General features: G+C 40.1%; 1 protein-coding gene across 2 annotated transcripts in view; it reads left to right on the top strand.

Moving 5' to 3' along the window:
• Positions 1-20,212, top strand: part of DPYD (dihydropyrimidine dehydrogenase) — an 816,112-nt gene that overhangs the window by 557,206 nt on the left and 238,694 nt on the right. For both annotated transcript variants that reach the window (XM_075182332.1, XM_075182333.1), the window contains one exon: positions 7,794-7,862. In XM_075182332.1, coding sequence (XP_075038433.1) covers positions 7,794-7,862 — 69 coding nt within the window. The remainder of the gene's footprint in view (positions 1-7,793; positions 7,863-20,212) is intronic.

Here is a 20,212-nt window from a genome sequence, read left to right as displayed (position 1 = left end):
TTCCAGATCGTCTGAACTCTCCTGTGTTTATCGTGTCAGCTCTCCGCTGCCTCCGTTACTACTACAGGGTTCCAGACCGCCTCAACTCTCCCGTGTTCATCATGTTTCCAGTTTCACTTATTACTGCTTCCTGAGTATTGCTTCGTTGATTCTGGATTACCTGCCATGCGCTGCACCAACCTAATTACTGCTTCCACCCTCCAGTGGTCTCTCCTCCTGCCGGCCTCCAGCCGTTCAGGTATCCCTGCACGTCGCTCTGACAGCCTGCTCTCCTGAACCACGGTATGCATACTTTCCATTGACTTTGCTTTTGTATTGCATATCCATCTGGACTGAGTTGTGTTCTTCTCCGGAGCCTCCTATCCACTGAAGCTATTATTACCATTGACTTTGTTTCCTATTGCCTGGATAGCTATTGTGACTTTGTATACTTCAAGCAGCGCTTGTCAGTTATTGTTGTATTGTGGATATCACCGTGGGATCAAGTACTGTGTGCCCCGTGTATACTCTGCTTTACATTCATCTCCTCGTGCCCCTCCTCACATATATATAGCAGTGGTACAACTTGCTGACGCAGACCACTGACTCCTGTTCCCTGTGACATCTGTTTCAAGTATCCTCTCACATAAGCAGTGGTACAACTTGCTATACGCAGACCACTGACTTCCCCGTTACCTACTTTCACCTGGACTCCGTTCCTTCACTATAGACAGCGGTACAACTTGCTATACGCAGACCGCTGACTCTTACTACCTCCTCGCTACTCCTGGACATTCCTCCTCACTATAGCAGTGGTACAACTTGCTATACGCAGACCACTGACTTTCCTCACATTTACTTGTCCATCTGGTTCCTCGTGTACATACATCTACTCATTACCAGCTGCTGCTAGTCATAGACTTTCCTTGAGCATTCTCTCACCATCTGCTGATTCTCCTGTTCCGTTGTCACCCTGCTACCAGAGAACCATAGTACCAGCTATATTACTCTGGTAAGTCCATCATCTGGTGATATCCTGGGCAAAGACTCCTAGTGCCCGTGACACCCAGTGACACATGGTCTCAATTAAAAGAAAAAATACAGGTGACAAATATACCACATACCAACATTGACAGCAGGGAGTGGTAACTGTTTTTAGGAGGTACATTAATAGAGAGGTAATTACACAACTACAATACTGAATGTAAATTGTGCAAGATGCTAATGATACTCATGACATTTTAAATCTATATAGCCACAACACTCTTACATGATAGAAATAATGATACAAAGGAAAACTCCACTTTCAGGAGTTTCATTTTTTAAGTGTTAAAATAGTAAAGTTTAAACTAGGGGGTATATTTAATAAACTACGGGTTTGTAAAAGTGAAGATGTTGCCTATAGCAACCGATCAGAAAAGGGGGAAGGGCCAAAAATGAACTGACTAGTGTGAGAAGTGATGTGTGTGACTGCTGGCTGAGCTAATCTAGGATCTTCCCACAAAGAGCCACTGAATGCTATGGCTGAATTGTTGTCATGTGGGATGGTTGTAGCAAGCCCAAAAAGAAGCACCTTTGTAGTATATGAAAAGACCTAACTTGCCACTGCCCATAAGATGCCAGCGGGACTCATATGAAGACAGATAAGTTTCTTTTATTTTGCTATGTTCAAGTGTTTAAAGTGAGACATCAAACTGTGTTATTAAAATCTCTGACCGTGACTGTAATATTGCTATTGAGAGGTGTTCTAGCATTGTCTAAAGGAAGAGTTTGGTTCTCAAAATCTGCTATAGTTAAAGTTATCTGCAAGCTGACTGGGACATAGAGAGCAATCATTTGCCACAAGAGTTTGTCTATATTGCATCAGAAGTTTGATTCTATTGTGAAACTGCCTAAAATGGTTGCTGATGAGAGAATTGCAAGTTGTTTAACCCTACAGTTGCTGGGAGAGAGCTGCTTTTTCCATTAAACAGATTACTAAGTGGACACTGTCCTTTACACTGGAAATCATTTATTGTGCAGAAATGCTATTGTTTACGGAGCTCAAGAGTCACACATGCATGTTGATTGCTGATTTCACCTTGTACAAGTAAATAAGCTTGTGTCAACTGCAACTTCGCTTAACCTGTAGATTATAATTTACCCCCTTGGGTTTTGAATATCGTAAAGTGACCCTAGTCTATAGTTATTTCTTCTAAAGCATCTAACCTGAACCAGCTAGATTACTCCTTGTTGCATCTCTACGGATTTTTATAGTATAAGTATGATCTCTATAATTGCACTAAAAGTATTGTGAATGATTGGTCTATATTACCTGCTGCCACAGCATTTAGTGAACTGGTCCTAAAGTATCTTTCTAATGAAATCCATTTCACTGAAGCACAGTGCCTAAATTTAAGTGGGATATATTTCTTCAGTGACCTATGTGTTGTGTCAATTTATGTTTGCATATTGTTGAACCAAGGTTCCTAAAATGTTATTTTTTTTGTGACATGTTGAATAACATTGCATATTGATGGTATCGTGGTATTACTTCCCTACACTACCGCTACTTATCTGCTGCTGTTGTAAAGCCTTATGCCGCAAGCAAAGAGAATAAATTCACAAGTGTATGCAGTTTTAGCCCTATGTTCCTTGTTTTATTCCAACACTACTGGGGGGACCTTCGCCTCTCTACCATCCCACCAGGCCTGTAGAATCCTTCCTTACACTACTTTTGGGGTGCCAACCATCTGCCCCATTATAGGTGCTTAACCTATGGAGTCACAATGTCATATATCTCACAACTTGGGGATGTGGGGTCCAATGACCAAGATCGAGACAGACCTGTGTTTTACTTCTCCCTGGACCTCCCAAGTGACTTGTTTTCTGAATAAATGCATGCTATGGGATAAGCTAATGCTATAAAAGCCTGTTTGCATGTGTTATCAACTTTATAGATCGATAATTGTAAGAAAATAGTTTGATCCCATCCCTGGCAATGGTATGTGAAGATGGCAATTACTAAGTGGCATTTGGTGGTCTACCCGACTGTGTGGAACAAATGGGGAGAGGTGAAAAACAAAAGGGTGTACTCTGGGCTTGTCAGATTTAATAGGTACTGTACTGCAGACGGGTGGTGTGAAATGTGTTGTTGTTTTTCACCTCGCCTATTAAAACATTACTGTGCAATGTTCTGTAATAAAGATTTAAACAGGGCAATGTTTCTCTAATTAATAAACTTGTTAATGAAATTAACAGCTGTTGAAAGCATCAGATACTCCAGACTCTTTACTTTTTGGTGAGGTCCCAGAGGACCTCCGTGCTTCATGAATATAATTTGACAAAACCTAACTCAGCCACTTCTAATTTACAGCAGCTCACCTCTGACTTGCTTGTGCTTTTGCCTAATAAAAAATTTAGTATATATCCTGAATAGAAATTGTTGCCTTGATTTCAAATGTGCCTGACAATAGCATTATATTCAAGTCACGTCATTCGGGTCTATTTACAGACTGTTTAGCATCAACATGCTACGCCTGAGCAAGACATGAATCTTACCCTGCACTTTGTTCTGGGTTGTACACTGTGATTAAATTCTGTTTCTTTTATTTTTTTTATTTTAGATTTTTAATTAGCACATTCGTTCCATTAGCAGCTATTTAATAAGTGATGAATAGATGAGGCACAATGCACAAAGTTAACGATATCTTGATAGGCAGAAATTTGTTTCCTATTTCCAAGCCACAAGTAAGATGCAGTTTTGTCTTCATTATTATTCTTTTATATAGCGCCAACATATTCTGCAACACTGTACAATCAGAGAATATTATTCAAGCATATAAGTGCCTGCACCAGAAGAGCACACAAATTCAATGTAGATAATATCTAGTTCAGCATTGAACCCAGGGTCCCAACATCGTAAAACAAAGATCATCACGATGCCACAACATATGGGGTATATTTACTAAACTGCGGGTTTGAAAAAGTGGAGATGTTGCCTATAGCAACCAATCAGACTCTAGCTGTCATTTATTTAGTATATTCTACAAAATGACAGATAGAATCTGATTGGTTGCTATAGGCAACATCTCCACTTTTTCAAACCTGCAGTTTAGTAAATGTACCCCATGGTCTTTTACAGAGTGTGGGTACAAAATAAATGTATGTTATAAATACCACTTTCATTTTGTTCTATTTATCAAATAAAAACAATATTTTCACTTTATTTGTTTTTGTGCTGGTATCTGTGAAAGTATGGCTTTGATGGCCTATTGATTGTTTAACACTATACTCCAAAGGAAAGATCAAAAACAGATTGGTTTGCTTAAGGCCTTTTCATTGGAAGGTTTTAAAAGGCTGTGATTCTTTCCATGCAGTACAGAATTTCAGCATGCTTTTTTTAAGGTAACACAGAGTAATATTATCAAATAGCAAGTAAAAAACTACAAGAACATTAAAGATTACTTCAATTTGAGCATGTTTTGGCAGCTTGGTTTTTCCAGTGACTCGCTGAACATAAGTGAAGTGGTAGCTCAATAGTGGTTGTACAGTCAGGGGACATTTATGATCCACAAAAAAGATTTGAACCTGCAATGCTTCCTTATGTGTGCAATTACTTCTCCATCTAGCACAATTAAAGGGGCCCACCCATTCACATTTTTTTGGATGCAAACATTATATCAGTCTCCAACCTACTTCAACTTTAGGACTACCCTCTTTATTAATTTAAAATTCTTTCTCCTAAAATACTGCTCTGTTTAGCCTCAGTTATGTATTAAATTATTTATGAGTGAGGGGACATTGGGACTGTTTTAGGTATTCACATGTTATTTTTGTATGTTTGAAGCTTTAGATTATATTGGTCAAAGTGTGCCTAAAAATACGCTTTGCTACATAAGTATAAATGGAAGATGCAATCTGCATCCCATTAAAAGTACAAGGATGAGTATTAGGGTTTGGGAAAATCCAAGTTCTGTTGCAAGAAGAAAAAAAGCTGTACACACTCTGGCAAAACAGACAATATCCCTCTAGTTGTATCCTCTCCAACACATTAGCTCATTTAAATAGTGTAAGCAGTTAACTCTAACAGCCCATTAGGGTTCATTGAATTGGCTGTTGGTGATTATAGGAGATGCATCCAACATCCTTACCATTACTGCTGGCTGTTTGGAAGGACTGAACTTCTCTAGTGCCTATTCATCCCTAGAAATAGCAGGAGAAGCATTGGGATCAGGTTGTTCCTGCTAGATGCATTGCTAGATCTATGACTTTATAGAGCACCAATGGTAGGTTTCATTTGACTGGGCCAAGGACCAGACTACACACCAGTTGGCTTTCTATTACAGGGAAAGGCATTTGTTAAAGGACAAGTTATACAAGTGACATATCCAAAAAAGAAAATTCATACGCTTTTGGGTAGATTGCTACCCCAAATAAATTTGCTACTATAGCACAACTATTACTGACTTTGTCAAATGGAATAAACCATTCAGTGAAAGCTTTTGTAGCATTTAGTAAAACCAAAATCATCCATAAGATGCCTATATTAATCCCTGCAAGCTTCAATAGGGACTTTATGCCAGGCAAAGGTCTCCAATAAAGGGAATACAATGCTGTATACATTTTGCAATAAATTGAATACTATATATTCCCTACAATACTATCTTTTGATTCACCAAGTTTGGTTGATTACTGAACATTCCTCTGTAAAGTAGATGTTATCCACATACATGTGTGAGGGGGGGGGGGGAGTTGTAGTGCCTGAAGCAATGTATATTTTTTTCTATCATATTTCTGGAGAGAGGTTACAGGTAATTCTACATAACAGAAAAACTTTTGTTTTATCTATGTAATACTTTCACTCATTTCTGATCTAGAACCATGCTTGGTTCGTTGGTTTGATTATTGATTACAGCTGGGCTTATTAGTAATCTCACCTGAGTGTAGAAGTATAAAAATAGTCCTGCTGTGTTTAGGGAAGTCTGAGTACAATATTACCAAGTAAAGCTTAGAGTTGGATTTATTTTATCCCCATGTGACCACCCTGTAGAATGAGATTTAATGCTTCAAGACACTTTAACATCAAATATGTTAATGTGCTTAATTGTGTCAAAGAAAATACATACATGTTTTATGTCATCTTTCTGTACGACCTATGAGCAATCTTAAAAGAGATGCGTCTATATGTGCACCTATAACCCATTCTCCTATTCCCTATCATTTTCTGGTATTTCTCAACTGACGAAGATGTCAATTATATCATATTATATAGCTTGCTTCTACTCCCCCATCCCTTTTAAGCAAAGATAGATACATTTTAAGACCAATACAACAATGATAGCATTCTATGCCATAATGGATTGATACTTTTATTATACACAGTGTTCCACATCTCAAGGATGTCTACAGTTCTCCAGTCCTTTCCCTTTACATCGCAATCATATAGATTGGAAAAACATTAACATCCATTTAAATAAGATTAGTCATGTGGGTAGGACAGAAAGACAGCAGCTTAACTTTATTTAATACTACAGTATTAATAGAAGCAATAACAGAAGGTTTATCAACCACCATTGTTTATTTCAAAGCGTTACTTTCATGTATTTAAGCCTCACCACTCACCCTGAATTGGATGTCCTGTGTACCTAAAGACAGTACAGAGGAAAACAAGCACAATGGACTATGGGGGCAAATTAATGCATCCCTAGCCATAACTCAGTGCAATCATTTACATTAGTTTGCAGATTAGCTTTATTAGGCCTTTTAATAATTGTATGTAAAAAAAAGCATCATACTCACTATAGAAAAAATTTGTTTTACAATAATACAAGTATAAGAATATGATTAGTCTATTGCAGTCTATTGTTGATTATTCTGTAACTATCCCCTAGATATGTGTTAAGCAATGCACCATAGGTGAGAGTGTAGACCTCCAGGGATAAAATGTACCCACTGGTATTCCACCAGTGTAAATACATGTACTTTTAGATTGAAACCTCTTCACTGCTCACAATCTTGATCTTGTAATATATTCAGTATGGTAACAGGAGAGTCTGAAGCCTTGTGTTGACATACTTTTCCTCTGATCGAACAATGATTGAAAATATGATTCACAATAAGTACATGTAATCAACCTATCTATACCTTCATGTTTTCAATTTTTCTGTCTACTGGGAAAAAGCGATCACCAGTCCACCATAGCAATGACACACCTGCTGGCACAAATTTTACACAAGTAGGGGAGATTTTTTTAAATCAGACACCAAATATAAAACTACTTTTGATCTTTTCACAGCAAGTGAACTTATGCCCACGTTACAGCTGGTACAATGGCTATAAGATCTATTCTTGATTATTTGTCAATGTTACCTCAAGGGCGGAACAGTGCATCTCATAGCAAAAACTTGGGTAGTGGTCTGGTGAGGCAGCTGTAGCCTCCCTGGCCCACTACTCTACTCTGAAAAGAGTAGAGAGGATGGCTCTTCTGAGCATGCAATAGCCATTGCATGCGACACTCAGTGCTGGGGCGTGTGCAGCCTCAGTTGCAGGGGGATCTGACGTCTCTAGGCCCCCCTCTTCTCCCGGCCCCATAGCAGTTGCACTCAAGGAAATGTTTTGTTATTTAACTCTGACCAGAGTCATACCAGTGTTTTTATGTGTTTATTAAACTTGCATACGTTTACATCTCATACTTTTTTTATCATACTGTGGTGGAGCGCCAAGGAATTATAGTTTGGAAAATCGTTAGTTATAACAAATTGGTTGAAAGTATTTGTAGTGTGTACTCAGCATTATGTAAATGAATTAATGTGTTATCACATATTGTATTTCAGATCGTGATTGCGAGCATTATGTGCAGCTACAACAAGGATGATTGGACACAGCTTTCCCAAATGGCTGAGGTAATGGTTCTGAATATATCAACAATAGTATATAATCTGTGTTTATTTATATGTGATATATTGTGGAACTGACATCTGTAGACTATTATAGTAAATGATTACAAATATAAACTTTAAATGTAAAGTGTCCTCTATGAAAACCAGAGTATGAACTTAAAAGTTGCTTTATTTAGCAGCAAAGAAAATTAGATTGTAAGGAAAATAGTGAACATACTAATAGCTAAATAATAGCTAAACGCTATTCTTTTTCCGTAGCCTCAGTTATTCTCACTCTTCCCATTAACCATCTAAAAAAAGGGTTGTCTGCCTGTTCCCACCTGGTCACAACACTCTGTTTCTCTAAAGTTTATTCAGCAAAGTTCACCTGAACTGCCATTTTCTGACTGCTGACTAAAATCTCTACGGAGTCTATTATGGTTTCCATACTGTATATTCTGTTTTTTTATTGCATAGCCTCTGGGTTTTACTATGGAATGTACAGACAATAAATATTTATTTTCCTATAATTCAGACTTCTGATTAAACTGCCATACGAGGAAATGTTGCGATGAATATTGCAATTCCCCAAAAAAGTATATAAATACCATAATAACTAGTAACTTACCATAAAGCCTCTCTCTTTATTGCTCATGGATGGATTTCCTCGCTCCCCATAGCTCTTTAAACCAAACATTCACATTTTGTGTAAGACCTGTGTTATTTTTTTCTTACTATGTACCACTTATGGGATGCATTTTTTATAGCCCAACCTTAGGTCTTGAGAACATCAAAGCAACATGTTCACCCAGCACCAGCAGAAAGTTAATAAAACTGGTCATATTGATGCAGGCTATGAATAAGACATCAGCCATATATGGGTTACTGTGGAAGAAAAAGAGATATATATAAAATATTTGAGGGATGTTGCCTGCCCATCAATAGTCTACATGATAATCTTTCAAGTTTTGACTTTCTTTGATGGTGTTTCTTGTTTTCTGTCACAGAGTTTTAGTTGCATTTAAATGATCAGTGTCAGAATACTGTATACACCTGGTAAATCTGACGAACATGATGCATAGTATTCTGACATAATGTCCTACTGTATAGCTATTAGTGTTTTATCTTCCTCCAACCTAATTGAAAGAAGTTGGGTCTATGAACCTCTTTTCATATAAAATTTTCTCAAATTATTTTGGCACATGCCAAACATGTGCTTTTGGAGGACTCTGCTCCTTCTACTATCTAACTCTCTGCCCATAGCTTCTTGCTTGCTTGCATTCCGTTACTCACATCATAAAACGGCTTCTGTCACTGCTTCTGCCTGCTTGCTAACAGAAACATTGTGTAAATCAGAATACGATTTTAAGGTATACCTATAAATTCTATGTGGAATGCATGTTCAGGCCCCATTGACTCAATTGACAATATTCACAATTGCTACATTTCAGATATGCCGGTTTTCAGCCAAGTAAAACATTACTTTTCCACCACCATCATCATCATTATTTATTTATAAAGCATCACACAATCTGCATAGCTGTACAATCAACAAATTATGACCAGAACAATATAGAAATGTGTAAGGGGCACGAGAAACAAGTCAATAAAAGTTAATTCAAGGAGAGACAATAGAGAAAGCAACTAATTAGAAGACACGTCTGGACAAAGGAAACCTTACAAAGAGGAAGATGAATTAGGAAGTAGAGAGAGACAAGCTCATGACAGTTAAAATTCAAGAGGGGCAGGAAAACAAACTGAGATGATAGGGGTGGAGGGAAGTAAGTGTAAGAGGTAAGTGGAGCGACAGAAAGGAGGTGTTTAGGATGGGGCGGGTAGCAAATGAAGACAATAGGGGTGAAGAAAAAGCAGTGTAGGGGCAAGTGGAGTCTTTGTGGGGAATTGTCTTAGGTTGGCCTGAAGTAGGCAAGTGTGTAAAGGTGAATATTGTGGGAACAGTAAGATTGGAGGTTGGGGGCTAGTCTGGTAAGATGGAAAAGGGAGTTGCAAAGGTGGGGAGCAATGTGGGTAAAGTCCTGAAGGCAGGAGTGTGAGGTGGTTATGGAAGAGGTGGAGGAGTGAATGTCAGACGGAACAGAATGGGCTAATAATGGAATATTTATTGACCAGGTCAGACGTAGAAGGGTGAGGCTTTAAAGAAGGCGATATAGGTGAGGATAAGCACCTTGAATTTTATTCTGGAGGAATAAAGAAGCCAATGAAGCCAATGTAGGGCTTTGCAGAGAAGAGGATCTGTGGGAGAGAAAGATTAGTTTCAATGCCACATTCAGGACAGATTGCAGGGGTGACAGATGTATAACAGTCAGGTCAGAGAGGAGGAGATTGCAATAAACAAGGCGGGAGATGTTAGTTGCATAAATACTGGCACGTGACCTCCATCTAGCATCCATTTGTACCACTATACTCTAGCCCCAAAATCGATGGGAAAGGTGGACACTCTGTCCATGACCTTCTGCTGCATTTAGCCCAACAAGTTGATCAGCAGGAGACCATTCAGGTGCATTTACAGCAGTGCATTCAGGGAGTTGTCTCCTAGCTGTATTCTCTTCAGGGATCACTTTCCTCTCTGGCTGCTCCACGAATAACAACCTCCTCACCGCCTTCTGCTGTTGCCGTCAGCACCTCCAGTTCCAGGAGGCTACGTATTCCAAACCCTGAGAAGTATAATGGCAATCCTAAGAGTTGCCATGGGTTTCTCAACCAATGCTCTATTCAGTTTGAATTGGCTTCGGAGAGTTTTTCTTCTGGAAGATGTAAAGTAGCTTATATCATCTCCCTCCTCTCTGGCCGAGCCCTTGCATGGACTTCTCCCCTATGGGAGAGGGATGATGTTATTCTGTAAAATGTTACTATCTCATTTAAGACCTTTCTAAAAGTATTTGATGAGACTGGCTCCGTGTCCTCAGCAGCCTCCAGTTTGTACGCCCTTTACTATGGCTCTCTCACTGCGGGCCAATATGGAGTTCAATTCCGGATCCTTGCTTTAGAACTAAAGTGGAATAATGAGGCTTTGGTAGTCACTTTCTGACAGAGGTTAACAGACCCTATAAAAGATGACCTTGTCTCCTTAGATTCAGCTGCCAACCTGGACGACCTGATATCACTTTTTGTGAAATTAGACATTCGCCAAAGAGAAGATAACAATAAAATGATCAAAGTCGTCGCTTTACTCCACCCTTGGCATCTGGATTCCAGTACCCATCTACTACTACGCCTTCCGATTCTGAGGAGCTCATGCAGTTGGTTTCCTCTTGTCTCACTCCTGCAGAGAGGGACCAGCAAGTAAAGAGCTGTCTCTGATTCAATTGTGGAGAGGCCACCAGTCTACTATCCTCCTGTCCCAAGAGGCTGGGAAACGCACCCTCCTAGGCGATAGCGGGGGGGCGGGTCATCCTTTGATCTGAGTCTTTTACTTCCTGTTCTCTGAAAAAACAGTTTTCCTGATGTCTCTAACACTGACTACTTCTGAATGTCCCCATTACTTACTCATCTTTGTGGACTCCAGATCCACTGAAAACTTCATTTCTTCAGCCTTAGCAGCCAAGCTCCATCTACCTTTGTCTCCATTGCCCACAGTAGGTGGTAATAGAGTCAACAACAGTTCTATCCCTTGTGTCAGTTTTACCAGTCTTCGTTCAGTTGCAGGTAGGAACATGTCACTTGGTGCTGATCAAGTTCCTGATCCTACTACAGTCAGTCAATCCTATCATCTTGTGGTTACCCTGGCTGAAAACTCATTCTCCCCAATTCACTTGGCACTGAGCTCAATTTATCTCCTGGGGGGCAATTAGTAACAAGCATTGCCACTCTATCAGGTATCTCACGCCGAGTCCCGCCTACCCTGCCTCACTCTTGCCTCTGTTCCAAGGTTACCTGAGCCATACTCAGCTTTCCACAACACTTTCAGCAATTCAGCCTCCGATGACTTACCTCCATATTGGCCTTGGTTTTGTCCCTGGTAAGAAGATTCCCAGGGAAACTACTGTATGTCTGAGAATATTTCAGAAAAGCTTCAATGAGGGTTCATCCGTAAATCCTCCTTGCCAGTTGGTGTGAGTTTATTCTTTGTCAAAAAGAAGGATGGTTCGTTAAGACACTGCATTTATTACTGTCAGTTGAATACCATAACGATCAAAATCCTGTCAACTCGGAATTGTTCGATCGTATCCATGGAGATTTTATCCAAACTTGATCTTAGGGGAGCTTACAATCTAATTTGCAGGGTGACGAATGGAAAACCGCTGTTATTACCCAGGACAGGCACTACGAGTATCTTGCTCCCTCCAAGTGTCCTTCCTGGGATTCCTTGCATTTGGCACTGATCTTCAGATGGCCCAAACCATGTGCATTGAAGGCTACTCGACGTTTCATTGTTTTCTCTGTAATTAGAATAAAAATATATGAAATTTTTGTAATATTATACATCTAATTTAAAAATCCTAACAATAAGTTAAAATTAAACCCATGTAGGGGTAACAACAGTGTAATACAATTAAACACACAAACATTTAAGCATTCTGTAAACTACAGCACAATATTAGTTAAGTATGTTATGTAAAAATAGATAAAATGTCATAATAATTTTTATGTGAAGTGTCTTTAGTCATTAACATTTGTCTTCTTAATAACATTTGTTAAATAGAATATAATATTTATAGTAATCAGTACACAACAAGCCTTATCACTAAAATAATATTTTCAAATAAGTATTTCGATTTATAATGTTCTAATATTAAAAAAGAGGCTGAGCGTTTGTGTAGGGCCTAGTATCTATGAGAGATCTACCTTTCCGCAATTCTCCCGTAACATAAGGAGAAATCCACCATCGGATGGATGCAGCATTAAATGCCGAGAGGAACCCCTGCGTGGAGCAGGTAAGTGTGCAGGCGTGTTATAATTAAGAACATCTTCCATCTCCATGGCTGTCTGCATGACATCATCTCTGACAGAGGTGTTCAATTTGTCTCCAAATTTTGGAGATGATTGTGTAAAAATTTTGGAATTTAATTAAAATTTTCTTCTGGATACCATCCCCAGACCAATGGACAGATTGAACGAGTGAATCAGGATTAGAAATCACTTCTTCATTGCTTCTATACATCAATCCTGGAGCGATTACTTTCCCTGGGCGGAATTTACTCATAATAGTCATTTACACGAATCCACTGGTGCTTCGCCATTTGTTAGTCTTTGGGAGACACCCTATTTTACCCACCTTCTCTGATCTTCCTGTATTTCCTGTTCCAGAACCCAATTCAGTTGTCGGTAACTTTTCTCAGCTTTGGACTCTCGGAGTGCTCTTCCCTGTATAAGACCACCGCTGATTGTCAGCGAAGGAACCTTCCCAGTCGGCAAGTTGGAGATAGGATATGGCTTTCTACCAGCAACCTTAAGTCCCCTCTATGAGATTAGCTCCGCACTTCATTGGCCCTTCCCGTATCTCCCAGGATAGCAATGTGGTGTCCTACAAACTACAGTTACCTCCATCTCTCAAGATTCACAACACCTTCCACACAGTGGCCTAGTGGTTAGCATTTGTGCTTCGCAGCACTGGGGTCATGAGTTTGATTCCCGACCACGGCCTTATCTGTGTGGAGTTTTTATGTTCTCCCTGTGTTTGCGTGGGTTTTCTCCGGGTGCTCCGGTTTCCTCCCACACTCCAAAAACATACTGGTAGGTTAATTGACTGCTATCAAAAATGGACCCTAGTCTCTACCTCTCTGTCTGTATGTATATGTCTATGTGTGTGAGTGTGTGTCTATATTAGGGAATTTAGACTGTAAGCACCAATGGGGCAGGGACTGATGTGAATGAGTTCTCTGTACAGCGCTGCGGAATTATTGGCGCTATATAAATAAATGATGATGATGATCTTTATGAAAACTCCTGGTTCTTAACAAATTTTTTAGGGGACTTACTGGTCCTTTCCCTATTCAAACCATCTCTGGGGAGGAATATGAGGTCAAACATATCTTGAGATCTCGAATTCTCTGAGGTAAAACACTATACCTGGTTCACTGGAAATGATACCCAGAAAAGATCATGAGTATCCAAAAAGGACCTCCATGCCTCTCGCCTCCTGACTAAATTTAGAAGGAAATGCGCTTCCAGCCCCCTCTCAGTACAGAGAAGGCGAGGAGACGTCAGGTGCTACCCCCACAGTTCTCTTCCTACTAGGGGATGGCCGCCTGTATCTTCTGGCCGAGAGTGTCCCATTGCTTAACAATGGGATGCAACTTCTACCGGCTGGCTCTGCATGGCTTTGTAAATGCGTTTAACACACATCCTTGTTACCAGGCAACGGAGGCGCTCCTCTCAGCTGTTGGTGGTCAAATTACATAACTGTCCACCAGGGGGGATCCAATTGGGCCTGCCCTGTTTCTATTTAAAGCTGACTCTGGCACCATTAGTGTGCCAGAGTATCAGATCAACCTGCTACTCCAGCACTTCTCTTAACTGCCTGGCTGGTGTTGATCACAGACTGTCTGACTACCATCTATTCAACAATGCTTTGCTGGTCACTGTCTCGGAGAACCGCGACCTGTGCTTTCCTTGCAGCTGAGACCATTCCTTCTTGTGGGGGTCCCTGGTGAATACCAGGGATGCGTTAGATGCCTCGCTTCCAAGTTCAGTTGTGTAAATACCGGCAAGTTACCTCCATCCAGTATCCATTTGTCATAACTAGTCTATTATTTAGTTTTGGGAATGGGAGTTCCTGATCTAAGTGTATTAAAACGGATGCTGGGTGAAACTCACAAAACTAACTGCCAATGACAGTTAAACTCAATGGTTCCAGGACCTGTACTGAGATGGCACTTCAGCAGATGGCCTAAACAACCCTGTATTTTGCAAGACGACACTTCTTGGCATCACCTTAATAATCCCTCCTAGCCTTGACAAATTTTCAGATGTTTTATATTTGCTGTAAGGGAATTATGTGGGTTGTTACACACAGATTTAATATTTACCTAATTGTCTATTATGACTTAATAGCACCAACTTCCCTGGCCAGTGCTGGAAACTAGAGCCAATCAATGAATTTAGCTGGTGGTTGTAGAATGTGGCTTGGGGACGGCATGGGGTTATATTATTGAGGAACAGGTGGGGTTTTCTTTACTAGCCAAAACCAGCTCAGATAGTATATTATAACAATTGTGAAATCTGGTAGCTATGGTAAATTGGAAGATGTTTTTCTACTACACCAAACTATTATAATAGAATCCCACAATGCACCATTTATGTTTTTTAATGTGACAGTCCTTTCTGGCGATCTTCTTCTTGCCCTCCAAAATTTCTGCTTTTATTCTGCAGTTAAAGGGTGAATGGCTTTGGCAGGGGCAGGAGCAGGAAATTCAGGGGTGTGGTGATGTGTCCCAGTTTTCAAATTGGGAATGTTAGGGGGTATTTTATAGCCTCACCAAATTTGAGACAAAAAAAGTGATAGAAACAACCTAATATTACATATGCGTATATATATAGACATCCAAAAATTACACTGACCTTAAAGTGTAACAAAAATCTGCACATAATGAGAAACACCACCCACATTGAAATAAAATAATAATATCCCTTCAGCACACCAGTATCATAATCCCCCTCCAATTCCCTGCGTATGCTACATTAAAAATGCTACAAATGAGTCAGTTCTTTATACCCTCACATAAGCTAAGTATAATGGATTGCTAATTGGTTTTGCTTCACAAAGTGTTTTAATGCATCTAACTATACACTGCCTACTTTCTATTTTCTCTTTACATTGTAAACCCACTAAAGAATGAAAAAACACTTTGGGGATTTAGGGGAATGAAATTAAACATAATCAGTAGTTGGCTTTCTGATCTTCGGGACTAGGTTCATTTTATACCTGTATTTACCTAATTGACCATGAAATCTTTTGTAAAATCCAAGCTTGACAAGAGCTTTGCTACTTTAGGCAGACTATGATGAATGGCTTTATTATGTTGCCTGCTCTCCTTTTTTAAGGCTGCTATGCTCAGTGTTCTTTTCATCTTTAATGGCTGCCAATTTGCAAAAAGGGGCTTGGGTGGGGGGGTGGGGGGTTCTGTAAATTTACAATTCAATGGACTGTATTACAGCATGTTAAAAACTACAGTCATGTTTAAAATCTACTTTATTCTTCTAATATTTAATTTAATGCGCAGAAAGGGTTACAAAAAGATGGATGTGACAGTATATATTGGTTTATAGTTTCTATTTAAAGTGTCAATTTCCCCCTAATGGTAGACCTCTGTTGCACATCACAGCAATTTAGAACAAACCTGTCTTGCACTAAAGTGGTCAATTGTGCATTATTGATTAAACAATAATTCTCAATGCAAAGTGCCATGGTAAGCAGGGGTCAAGAGTTGAAAGCATAGTAAGGGCATTAAGTAGTAGTTTAGACCACTTACAGAATGGATTACATGTATTAAGTCCGAGCCTCATTTGTCAACCATTTCTCAGTTTATATTGTGCAGACATAAGGGTGATCTGACAATGAACAATGCAATATGTTCTTTGCAACCATATTTGTAAACCACAGGGGATGATGTCAGTACTGTATTAATTGTGGAGGGGGTTGTCTTACATAATGTAACACAATAATAAACTATGCTAGATGCTAAATTAATATTAGCAAAAGTCAGTCTTAGGATGGAATTCAACAATGATGATAACGGATTATTCAATTTGATGAAATATTTAAAGATAGTTATCATGTGCTGTATTCTTCACTGGTCAAGAAAGAGGCAATAACCTCATTATAAATATAGAATACATTATGTTTAATACATTTCTTTTAATTTTCAGGGAAAGCTAGTTACATTTATATTGTATTTTCTATTAAAGAAAATGTCTATAAAATAGCACTGACTTTAGAAAGCATTTTTATAGCATAATAAATATAGAAGTATGGGGCCTGATTCATTAAGCAACGTAAATGCTTATAAGTGCCGTATTTTCCGTAAAATTGCTCTGCGCATGTCCAGAAACAGACCATGCGCCAGTGAACATCCAATTCATCTACGATCGCAAAAAACCCTTAATACAGCCTACGATTTCATGGGTAGAGTGGACATTGTACATCGCAGTGTCTGACTCAAGCTTTGGGCATCTGAATGTTTTGATGTTTTTCTGTCAAATCAATTGTATCACCTACAGGTCGAGTGTAAGCACCAGTGACTATTCCTGCCGGTTGCGTATACATGCTAGAAAATGTGTTTACAATCAGGAGTAACTGTAAAAATGCATTTTATGTTCAGTGGACATTAAAATCCTAATACATGTATTATTGGATAAAAAGAAAAGAATGACCAAAAAATATATTTTTTTAATGTTTTGACATTAATGACTATATTATTAACACATAACATTAATATAATATTTGTCTTTGTTTCTGTTCTTTTGAGACTTTTTATTCCACATATGTATTGGACGTATCCTTCAGTGTATTGCATATTGGAGCAGAGCATTCCTAGACCCGTATTCAAGAACAGACGTATCTTTAGACTCTAGCTGAATAAGGATGTGCATATGATCAATTTATGTGTGTTTTTGAAAAAAAAGAAGTAATTTTTGATTTGCGTGCCTTAATGAATCAGGCTCATGATCTGCAGGGTGATAATTGGAGTCTGTGCTGCTTTTAGGCAGTTCTAAAGGGAACAGCTATAATTTTAAAAAATTGCTATTTTTTGCATTATTTATTATAAAAATTGGGAAAAATATTTAATTAAACATTACCATAAACTGTTAGCACATGTAAAACACCTTTTTTGAATTTTGATTAGGCATGCTGGCATCAGATTTTATAACATACAGGTCATTGAGTGGGTGAGAATATGACATCAGTTGCTGCCTTACCAGAATTCAAGGCCAATATTCAGGGATTGATGCAAAGTGGGACATACGCCAGGTTGCATGAAATCATTCTGCACATGCCAAGAAAGTGGGCGACACGCATAAGCACCTAAGCATACTTTTGCAACTCTTGCACATATACCTGCCTGGTCCTGGATAGGCGGGACTGGGTAAGAAAGAATCCCACACATACACGTGTTTGGAGGCTTATCAGCTATAGGGCAGGTGCGAAAACTTAATCGTGATCAAGTGCATATACGCTGCTGATTTTTTTTTTTAAAGAGTAATTTACTCCCATTTTGTGATCAACTTTGCATCAACCCCTTAGTGTTTTCTGAGTATAAGAGCTTATAACAATGTCCTTTGTCCATATGGTAAGTAATAACCTTTTTTATTATTATTACATGAGAGCTTTAATAAATATGTCCCCAAATTGTAATTGTGGAAGATTATATAGAATCACCCAAAGCAGCATGGCTGAATTGATAAATGTATGGCAGGCAACCAGGGCCGCCGAGAGGGGGGGGGGAGCGGGTGCTAATTACCCGGGCCCGGCATGTCAGGGGGCCCGGCCCGGGCCCTTGCGCTGCTGATTTTTTTAAATTTTTAAAATTTTTTTTTGAAAACGTTTTTTTTCCTTTCCTTTTTTTTTTTTTTTTTGGCGGAGGGGGGGGGGGGGGGGGGTGGGGGGGGGGCTCGGTCGTTGGTGGGGGGAGCAGGCTAGTTTAAAAAAAAAAAAAAACATACTCACCTGATCGCGGAGCCGGCATCCCTCCTCTCTGCTGCTCTGTGCTCTATTCAGACTGTCTGAATGCTGGGTGTGATGTCATCATGTCATGCCCAGCATTCAGTCAGTCTGGAGCACAGAGCAGCAGAGAAGACCAAGAGAGGAGAAAAGGTAAGTGAAGGGAGGAAAACGAGGGGGGCACAGAGGGGTTAAAAAACGGGGGGGGGGGGGGGGCAGCATGACAGAGGGGTTAAAAAATGAGGGGGAGCACAAAGGGGTTAAAAAACGGGGGGGCAGCATGACAGAGGGGTTAAAAAATGAGGGGGCACAAAGGGGTTAAAAAACGGGGGGGCAGCATGACAGAGGGGTTAAAAAATGAGGGGGCACAAAGGGGTTAAAAAACGGGGGGGCAGCATGACAGAGGGGTTAAAAAATAAGGGGGGGCACAGAGGGGTTAAAAAACGGGGAAGCAGCATGTCAGAGGAGTTAAAAACGGGGAAGCAGCATGTCAGAGGGGTTAAAAAATTAGGGGGAGCACAGAGGGGTTAAAAAACGGGAAAGCAGCATGTCAAAGGGGTTAAAAACGGGGAAGCAGCATGTCAGAGGGGTTAAAAAATGAGGGGGAGCACAGAGGGGTTAAAAAATGGGAAAGCAGCATGTCAGAGGGGTTAAAAAATGAGTGTGGGCACAGAGGGGTTAAAAAATGGGAAAGCAGCATGTCAGAGGGGTTAAAAATTGAGGGGGGAGCACAGAGGGGTTAAAAAACGGGAAAGCAGCATGTCAGAGGGGTTAAAAAATGAGAGGGGCACAGATGGGTTAAAAAATGGGAAAGCAGCATGTCAGAGGGGTTAAAAATTGAGGGGGGAGCACAGAGGGGTTAAAAAATGGGAAAGCAGCATGACAGAGGGGGTGAAAAAATGAGAGGGGCACAGATGGGTTAAAAAACGGGGCAGTATGGCACAGTGGGGTTAATAAACAGGGGTCAGCATGGCACAGTGGGGTTAAAAAATGGTGGGCAGCATGACACAGTGGGGTTACAAAGGGGGGGGGGGAGGCATGGCACAGTGGGATTGAAAAAGGGGGGGAGCAGCATAGTATAGTCTGATGAAGGGGAGCCAGATGAAGGGGGCAAAAACAGCATGGAGGGCACAGTGTGATCATAAGGCATGGCGATGATGAAGGGGCACATTATTGTAATATTGGAGCTGGAGGAAGGCCTAATTATTAATCGTGGGTGCTATTGATTTAACGCTGGGGCTGGCTGTAATTTTCTAAATGTAGCCATTTTTTTTTCAAAATAGGTCCTTCAACATTTCTGGATCCGGACAAGCCACAACTAAAGAAAGCAGCAGCCACAGGTGGAGAAAGTGAGAAGAACAGGTAGGAGAGAGCAGCACAGTGTGTGAAATGTTGTGATTCTAGTAGGGACAATACCAATTTTTGGTGAATGTTGTGTCCAATGTAAGGTGTAGGCCAAGACTGAACTGTTTGTGTACACACTGCATTGTTTGTATACTACCCTGTGGTGGTAGATGTCCTGAAAGTCAGGAGTGCTTAAACATATGTGACGCTCCGGCGAATTGAGAGCCTAGTGGTTTTTATGTTAGCCACGCCCCAATGGCACGTTTGCCACGCCCCCAAATGCATGACCGCACCTCCCAAAATTTTTGCACTGCCGTTTGGCTAGCCACGCCCCTGAATATATGACCACATACCTAATCTTTTTTGCGCCGCCGTAAGGCGGCGCAAAAAAATTTTGGGGCTTACTTCA

The sequence above is a fragment of the Mixophyes fleayi genome, chromosome 8 (genome assembly GCF_038048845.1).
Source record: "Mixophyes fleayi isolate aMixFle1 chromosome 8, aMixFle1.hap1, whole genome shotgun sequence".
Lineage (NCBI taxonomy): Eukaryota > Metazoa > Chordata > Amphibia > Anura > Limnodynastidae > Mixophyes > Mixophyes fleayi.
This window is presented reverse-complemented; position numbering and strand designations above follow the sequence as displayed.